General features: G+C 48.4%; 1 protein-coding gene across 9 annotated transcripts in view; it reads right to left on the minus strand.

Moving 5' to 3' along the window:
• Positions 1–9630, minus strand: part of camta1b (calmodulin binding transcription activator 1b) — a 228868-nt gene that overhangs the window by 14530 nt on the left and 204708 nt on the right. For all 9 annotated transcript variants that reach the window (XM_081705222.1, XM_081705223.1, XM_081705228.1 and 6 more), the window contains 4 exons: positions 7988–8122; positions 544–713; positions 253–455; positions 71–149 (listed from right to left, as the gene is read on the minus strand). In XM_081705222.1, the coding sequence (XP_081561348.1) occupies positions 71–149; positions 253–455; positions 544–713; positions 7988–8122 (587 nt within the window). The remainder of the gene's footprint in view (positions 1–70; positions 150–252; positions 456–543; positions 714–7987; positions 8123–9630) is intronic.

The raw sequence follows: 9630 nt of genomic DNA on the forward strand, positions 1-9630 counted from the left end.
GTGACAAGTTTGGCCATCACAACACTGAGGCAACAGGAACCTTCCCAAACTGGCCCGTGGAGACACTCACCAGGGGCGTGCAGGAGAAGTGGTCCACGTTTAAGGGGTCCACTTCAAGCTCCAGGTCGATACTGTCCGCATGTTTGTTGCTGTGGAGGTGGAGAGGAAAGAGTTACCAGTGACCCACAACACAGACCTGCGATCAATGATGCAACAGTCCCGCAGTTCTGCCCATGCTACACGGACCCTCACCGCCACTTGATGAGGGTCTGGATGAGCGTGGCGTAACCCTGGGCAGCCGCCAGGTGGAGCAGGGTCATGCCCCGGAAGGTCTTGGAGTGGATCAGGTGCTTGGACTTGGCCCAGCAGGTGCGGTTCATCATCTTCTCACACACCACCACCACGCGGCTCTCGAAGGAGCTTCCCGCCTGGGTCTGGCCTGGGCCAGTAGAGAACTGGCAGCACGCAGGATTAAAAGCACATTAAAGGCACATTAAAGGCACATTAAAGGGCCAATAAGCAAGGGCACAGGGTGGTGCTGACCTGGGACTGGTCAGAGCTGCCTCGTCCGTCACCTACTCCGCTCCTGCCTCCATCTGTCACGCCGCTCTCCGACGCTGCCCCACCCCCAGGCTGCTGCTGGCTGGCCATCTCCGCCATCCTGCGCTCCATCTGCTCCAGCCGCTCCAGGATCGACATTCTGAACTGGTTATCTGTTGGACAGACCCCAGAGGAGCCGGTCAGCGCCCCCTGCTGGCCGTCCTCTGACGTCATCCGCGGCACACACTAAAACTGACATGCTGGTCAGCTGACTGTTGCCATGTCCTTGGCTGCATTTCAAATGGAGGCTCATTTTAATCAGATTTTATTTAAAGGTGACAAAACTGAAAGTGTAGGTTTGGTAAAATGTATTTTTGATTTTCCGGTGCACAAACATAAGCCTGAACACAAGGCAGGTACCGTGATGAAGAGTGTGTGCTAGTTTGAGATGTGCAGACACAAAGACACTGTCGGTATAGACAGGATGTGTTTTAACATGTTTATAAGCTACTGGAACAGTAGCACATCCACAACAGATTTTAATACACATACATGTGCGAGCAGACAGCGTCTTCCTGCAAGATACTGACCCTGTCACCAAGGCGACAGAAGTGTCTGTACTGGCCAACCATACTGGCTTTGTTCAAACAGTGCTGCAGTGTTGGTGCAGTGCAGATGATGTCATCTCCACCTGCTGCCGGCTCTCTCTCTCCCTCTCCCTCTCTCTCCCTCCCTCCCTCCCTCCCTCTCTCTCTTTCTGTCTCTCGTTCTCTCTCTCTCTCTGTCCACTGCGAGTGACTCAGAATGCGGTGCACGTACGCCAAAGCGGGTTGGAGGAGGTGGGGGGAGGGGCCAAATCACACTACAACAACGTCGTGACATAATCAACGTTCAGCCCTCCCCCCGTGGCCCCTCCCACAGCCCAGGGCCACAGCAAATGGGAGGCAGGCAGAGAGGACCAGAGGGAGCAGGTTACTAACCGCTGAGAGCTTTGTGTGGAGGCTCACACCAGTTAAGGACAACGCTAATGACACTTCATTCTCAACCCCACTGCACGCTCTGTGTTTCAACCACACCGCAAAAATATATTAGCAAGAGAAAACATTGTCAATGTAAATAGATTTTTTTGTCTCAAATTAATTATAAGACAATAATCATTTTTGTTTCTAGAGTTTTACTAATTTAAGTAATCTTAAATTACTGAGAAATTATCTTACTGCAATGACAGAGATTTAGCCTCATTCACGCAATAATTATCAGTCAAATCTTATCTGCTGTAATAAGATAATTTAATTTGAATGAATAAAATTAATAAAACTCTTTAGATATAAACTGGATTGTTTTATTACAGTTTTATAATAATCTTAAAAAGAGAATTAGATGTATTTTGCTTGTATTCAAGATGCTATTAGATTATCATGTTATCATATTTTCAGTGCAGGACTAATTCTAATGACAAATTCCTTGAGATAATCCGAGAGATTCACTTAAGCCCAATTTACAAGTCTGCACTGAAACGTCTTAAACAACAGGAACACAGCCATACACACCACTGTATATCAGACCAAAAGCCATGTTTACACACTGAAAAAGTGCACCAGAGACACCAGAGGCACCAGAGGCATGTGCCTGTCTGTCCCCAATACGCTTAGACCTGTGCTTGTCTGTCTCTAACCTGCACTCAAAACTCCAGAACACTCCCAACACAGCACACGGAAAACGCATGCCTAAAACATGTGAAAACAGCACACGTGAAACGCACGGCTAAAACATCAAACATCTGAGATTAGACCCCGAAACACCTTACCCTCAGCATTCAAAAATCCCCCCCCCACACACACACACTAGTGTACCAACAAAAACACAAGGCTTACATAAACACTGACTTAGCCATCATTCTAAACAAACAAACAAAAACAAATAAACAAGAAACCAAAACAACAACAACAACAACAAAAGTTACCAGCTGAAGCTGGGCTGCATCAGCTTCTCCTGTCAGTGTGTCGGCCAAGCGCGCGAGTCCTGGCATGTAGTTGGCGCTGTGGTGTCTCTGTTGCCAGGCTGACTGTGGGCTTCAGTGTAACGTAACCTCCTGCAGAGTCTAGCCTGGTTTCTCCAATGTTGCATCATGCGCTACAGTGGGGGATCTTGCACCATTCTATCGCCCTGAGCGCAAATGAGGCTGTCACACACTTGTTGATGCCCAGGATGGTACGACTGCTCGTGCGGCAGGAATTCAGCGGGTGCCTTTGATTGCTGGTGTAATCGGCGCTCAAACCGTTCTGTGGAGGTTTCATTTAAGGGACCAGAGTGCAGTATCTCGAATGGCCCGAGGGTCAAGTCACTTAAACGCTACCCAACGTAGGCAACAACGCCCGGTCTCCTCCACGCCTCCCCCGCGCCCACATCACCTGTTTATCATCGGTTTCCGACGCGATGTAAATGTAAATGCCGCAAACAACGGAATTTTGTGGGGTCATAACCTTTCGACTCTGAAATCACAAATAATTCTGGACCAATCAGAATCACGGCAGCCAAACCCAAACTGAAAAAGAAACAAAGAAAACCAGAGCACCAAAGGTGTGTGGGGTGTTTGAGGGATGGGGACTGTGTGTGGTGGGGATCTGGGCTGTAGTTGTAATGCACCTTGTCTGTATCTCTGAGGGATGAGCTGGGCTGAGAGCTCCTAATTTAGAGCACGTTAGCGGATCAAAGCCGGGACAAGCATTCCTGCTCCGAGTGCGAGGGGCGTGGCCCGGCCAAGATGCCATTACCTCTGCCCAGTGTAACTCCAGCAGGGACATGTACTGCCTCCCTTCATCCTGCTTTTCACATCATAGTTGACATCATAGTGCTGGGCTGAAATACTGCTCCATGTGGGAATAACAGGCTTCTCTGCCTCTGTGCACTGAACATTTGTCTCTGACATGATGTGCCTTCATTTCACAACTGTTTTAAAACAGACCATCCCAAACAGCATGTACGCCAGACCAGCAGAGGTGGCCACCCACCTCTAACCTGTTTGAGCTGTGCCCCCCTGCCTCTAACTAGGACCATTCTGGTTCCTTAGTTTTAAGCAGTACCAGTGCAACCAGTGTTGACTCAGAGAAACAAATGCGTCCAGCCCCAGAAGACCTTGCACACTGGAGATGCATACTCCTGTTGTCTGCATCCCCCCACGTCTCAGTGTTTTCTCCAGGCTCTGTGCCTTTTGTAAGGATGCCATTCATCACAGAGACCTTGTGGAGACAGTTTCATCTCAGGTACCAGGGTGCAATGTTGTTCTGTTGTTTCAAATAGGCTGAAACAACAGAATAATTTATGTTGGACAGATTACAAATAATATACTTTATCCAAGGCATGGTCTAGTTTCAGAAATATAAAAGACATTAAATACAGTATCAGTATAATTCACTGCTACTGTATTTCAAATAAAATCTCACTTTGGCTTCGGCACTAGACTGATCTGGAGTGAATAATCCAGTTTGTTTATGACAGCTCTTTTTCCAGGGAAATGTGCAAGACTGAAGGCACGTGGGACACAGAGATCAGGCTGCGATGTCCTGACGACAGTCTGACATTTCAAGCAGGACTCAGATATACTGCAGTGTCCAGAGCAGGTCCAGCTCCACTGCCTGGCCTGGAGCTTTAACCGCTAATCCAGGCGTTCTGCTGGAAATCTCATCAGTGCGGAACAGTCAACTTTGACCTTTCATGGCAAGGCTTGATTAAAGTGACCCAGTTTCCATCTAAGGAAACAATTGCAGGAACAGGAGAGGAACTACAGTGTCTCTTCAACCTGGAATGTACGTTTTACTCAGTCAGTCTATAATGGGCTTTGGGTACAAATCACACTACCAAGAAAGTTGTCAACAAGTCAGTAGAAGAATCGTTTAAGCCTACGGCAGCCTCTCTTCCTACCCACAGTAAATAACGCGACAAAAGCTGTTTTGCGATACAGTCAGCAGGTGCCACATTGTTCAGAAGCTGAACGTGTTCCAGACCTGACCTGTCTACCAGACGGTCTCTCCCTCAACATTCTCACTGTCTGTCACTGTTTAACCACAGATGGCTCCGAAAATGGACCAGGCTCCAGAGCACTGATCCATGGTGGCCAGACCCAAAGATAAAACCATTATTCTTTTACAAAGTTACAGACAGCTGCTGGATTAGGACATGCAGGTGCACGCGAGGCCAGCGCATAAATATCACGGTACGCGCCAAGATTACTAAAGCCTTCCGGATTTTAGGAAACTTCAAAACTTCAAGAGGAGCTGCGATATATTTTTAGGTTGTGTCGCGCCAGTCTCGTGCAGCCAAGTATTTTTCCACCGGGTCCCCTTGCAGTGGTCACTCACCGGCACGGCGGCTTCACGTGCAGGCAGTGTTGGAAGAGCGAGACGCGCGTTCAGCCATAACAAAGCGAGTTAGAAAGAAGCAAACCCAGCAGCAGGACTCTGCAGAAGACACCCGACAGACGCGGGCAAACACACAGCGGGGAAGGCGTGCTTCACACAGCTGTGCACACATCGCGTGTCAAACTTTGGTCCGCTGCGCGCGGCGTACCCGACCAGCGACTGAAAACTGCACAACTCAGCGCGTGTGCGATACTTTCACAGCCACGCAAGATGCAGGTCTAAGGATCACAGCACATACAATCACATGAAAAACGATCGGACGACATACTGACCCAAGTCCTCGTGTCGTCTGTCACTCACACATACTTTCCGACGTTACCAGTAAAAGCAGAAAACGAAGCGGCTCGTTAGTGGAGAGCCAGCGTGCCAAAGACCCAACAACAATAGAACAAAGTGGAAGTGAGCAGAGAGGAGCATAAAGACGACCCCCGCCTCCTCCAACTCCTCCTCCTCCTCTCCACTCCGCGCTACTGGTTTGTCTCGTGTCACTTCACGAAAACGCTCGCGGTGTGGACGCTGGAGCTCAGCCGCCGCAGGGACACGGACGCGCCAGGGCGCACTCGCGCGCCACTATTCCACGCGGGCATCGCATTTCCCTTTTTATTAGCAACAATCAGCCTGTCGATTTAAAAGGCTAGTAGCTGGTGTTTTGTTTTAACACTAGAGCTCCCAAACCCAAACCTGGGGGAAAGAGCTAGGATATTATTCTCTTTGTTAAAGATACCGTTTTACCGCGAGGGGAAAATCCCGCATCTCTTTGGCTCCCGCTACAGCGCGCGTTTGTGCTCCGTTAACCCTGTGCAGTGCGCTATCATGTTCCTCGTCTCGGGCGTTTCTGCTGGGGTGGTGTCGGTTAATCGGAACCGGCTGCGTGTGCAGACAAACGGATCGGACAATAGGACTCTTTAGCTCCTCGCCCTGTTGTCTCGTTTGCTTTTCCGACATATTTGTGTCCGCGAGCAGGGCTTTTATCCCTGCCCTTGTCTGCCTTTCCTCGTGCCGCTGTACCTGCAATGCTGCAGACGAACCTTTCCCCTGCATTATGACAAATCAACACGAGCGCCTGTGCCACGCGCTTCACATATAACGCCCTGAACGCGTCCAGGAGAAGCGCGCGGCGAGCGCGAGGAACCTGCCAGAAAACGTCAGACTACCGAACAGCGACCGAACAGCGACGTTGCAGAAGCGCATCTGCTTCGCGTTGCTAATGAGTCTGATGCGAGTTGTCTTTCACCCCGCGCAGCGTGCTGCCGAGACGCGAGGACTGTAACGCATGGGAGTGAAGGTTTTATCTGAGGTTAAGGTTCATTTACTTGAAGGTTATATCTTCACCCAGAGAACAAGCTCATCTCAGCTTTACAGTCCTGTGGTCTTTACCACATGTGCCGTTTGACAGCACCCCAACACTATGAACAGTAGTTCATCTTCAACGGTAGTTCATCTGTAATGGTAGTTTAGCTGTAACAGTAGTTCAGCTGTAACAGTAGTTCAGCTGCAACAGTAGTTCAGCTGTAATAGTAGTTCAGCTGCAACAGTAGTTCAACTCCAACAGTAGTTCAGCTTTAACGGTAGTTCAGCTTTAACGGTAGTTCATCTGTAATGGTAGTTCAGCTGTAATAGTAGTTCAGCTGCAACAGTAGTTCATCTGTAACAGTAGTTCATCTGTAACAGTAGTGAAGCAGCTAAAACACACAATCACACCTGATCACAAACACTTGCTCTTTTCGCTTATATACGTCCCACCGTAGTGTGCAAATGGTGTGAGTACACCTACAACAGCAGTGTATTTACATTAAGTTTTAATGTAAAATAAAAATCAATAAAACACGTCCACAACTCCGTTATGAGTCAGTGAAAAGTGTTGACACTTGTCAAGTCCTTCAGCCCCACTCATGACTTCTCTCCTCACATTCACAAACGTGCTGCAACAGGACGCAGAGAAACAGAGTGCAGTGCTAACAGTGCTAACAGTGCTGAACTGCTTGACTCTGCATGTTCCCAACCTGGAAATACAGAAACTCTAACTACAATCATCATGGCTTCACCGTTTCAGTACACATGGGTAAGGCTTGTGTGTCTAGCTGCTTACGCACGCACGCACGCACACACACACACACACACACACACACACACACACACACACACACACACACACACAATCACCCTCCCCCACACACACACAATCACACCCCCCCCACACACACACACAATCACACACCCCCCACACACACACACCCACACACACACACACAATCACCCCCCACACACACACACACACACAATCACACCCCCCCCCACACACACACACCCACACACACACACACCCACACACACACACACACACACGTCCTGTCCCTCCTAGCCCTGTCCTGAACTTGAAGAAGCCTTAGGGTGAATTCCAGCAGGCAGGGAGTGTGAGTTTGTTTGAGCTGTGTTGCTGTGTCTTTGAAGGGACACAGTAACACCCGCGCCAGGCCCACGGCTTCAATGATCCACTTAGTTAGATGGTCTGTTATTATTAAAGGCTCATTTGAACCGTTCTGTGGCTAATTTTTAGCTGTGCTCTGCACCGCTGACTCTGGTGCTTTCATTTCTTTTTCCACTATGTTCCATTTACCACATGAACCGTCCTTATGTATGAGTGGCTCTGGGTCAGAGCCAACAGAGCATGCCCACAAAAAGTTCCAGTTTTAGACACCTGATTCACCCTGATTCACTCCGATTCACCCTAATTCATCTTGATTCACCCTGATTCACTGATTCCTTCAGATTCATCCTGATTCACTCAGATTCATCCTGATTCAACCTGATTCACTCTGAATCATCCTAATTCATCCTGATTCATTTTGATTCACTTTGATCAAGCCTGATCAACCCTGATTCATCCTGATTCACCCTCACTCAGGATACCTATAGCAACAGCCAGTCTGTCAGACAGCGGCACTGATCCACTAATCACAGCGGACTACTCACAGTTGCAAGCGAAGGGCCCATGTCAGGAGCATGTGGGCGGGGCCGAGGGGACTTACCGTCCAGTGAGAGCCAGTCGTGCTGCGAGGTTGGCAGTGCCGGCAGTGCACGGGCCTTGTACTCGAACACCACAGAGTTGGAGATGATCTGGCTGCTGGCTGCCACCTGAAGAGCCACCAGGCCCGTGTCGTGAGCTGCGGGGAAGGGGAGAGACAGGGTTGTCCATCAGCGAGCCGCGACCTGACCCTGAGCCCAGGTCACACAGCTGTAGGGCAAGCCATGAGTTCACTGCTAGGTGCTTTGGATGGAGTGTTAACCTTGTTAGGTTAGCTGTTATAACTGCCTGCTTAGTGCCTCACAAGGTATAGCAGCCAAGTTGAAAATGAAACACGATAGATAGATAGATAGATAGATAGATAGATAGATAGATAGATAGATAGATAGATAGATAGATAGATAGATAGATAGATAGATAGATAGATTGAGGGTTTGGAGGGTAAAATGATGACAGGGTTAGTAGGAAAGAATGATGGCAGGGTTAGTATGGTAGAATGGTGACAGGGTTAGTATGGTAGAATGATGACAGGGTTAGTATGTAGAATGGTGACAGGGTTAGTATGTAGAATGGTGGCAGGGTTAGTATGGTAGAATGGTGACAGGGTTAGTATGTAGAATGGTGACAGGGTTAGTAGGGTAGAATGGTGACGGTTAGTATGGTAGAATGGTGACAGGGTTAGTATGGTAGAATGGTGACAGGGTTAGTATGGTAGAATGGTGACAGGGTTAGTATGTAGAATGGTGGCAGGATTAGTATGGTAGAATGGTGACAGGGTTAGTATGTAGAATGGTGACAGGGTTAGTATGTAGAATGGTGACAGGGTTAGTATGGTAGAATGGTGGCAGGGTTAGTATGTAGAATGGTGGCAGGGTTAGTATGGTAGAATGGTGACAGGGTTAGTATGTAGAATGGTGGCAGGGTTAGTATGGTAGAATGGTGACAGGGTTAGTATGTAGAATGGTGACAGGGTTAGTATGGTAGAATGGTGACGGTTAGTATGGTAGAATGGTGACAGGGTTAGTATGTAGAATGGTGACAGGGTTAGTAGGGTAGAATGGTGACGGTTAGTATGGTAGAATGGTGACAGGGTTAGTATGGTAGAATGGTGACAGGGTTAGTATGGTAGAATGGTGACAGGGTTAGTATGTAGAATGGTGGCAGGATTAGTATGGTAGAATGGTGACAGGGTTAGTATGGTAGAATGGTGACAGGGTTAGTAGGGTAGAATGGTGACGGTTAGTATGGTAGAATGGTGACAGGGTTAGTATGGTAGAATGGTGACAGGGTTAGTATGGTAGAATGGTGACGGTTAGTATGGTAGAATGGTGACAGGGTTAGTATGTAGAATGGTGGCAGGATTAGTATGGTAGAATGGTGACAGGGTTAGTATGTAGAATGGTGACAGGGTTAGTATGTAGAATGGTGACAGGGTTAGTATGGTAGAATGGTGGCAGGGTTAGTATGTAGAATGGTGGCAGGGTTAGTATGGTAGAATGGTGACAGGGTTAGTATGTAGAATGGTGGCAGGGTTAGTATGGTAGAATGGTGACAGGGTTAGTATGTAGAATGGTGACAGGGTTAGTATGGTAGAATGGTGACGGTTAGTATGGTAGAATGGTGACAGGGTTAGTATGTAGAATGGTG

This window comes from Electrophorus electricus, chromosome 22 (assembly GCF_041902795.1).
Source record: "Electrophorus electricus isolate QZ-2024a chromosome 22, ASM4190279v1, whole genome shotgun sequence".
NCBI lineage: Eukaryota > Metazoa > Chordata > Actinopteri > Gymnotiformes > Gymnotidae > Electrophorus > Electrophorus electricus.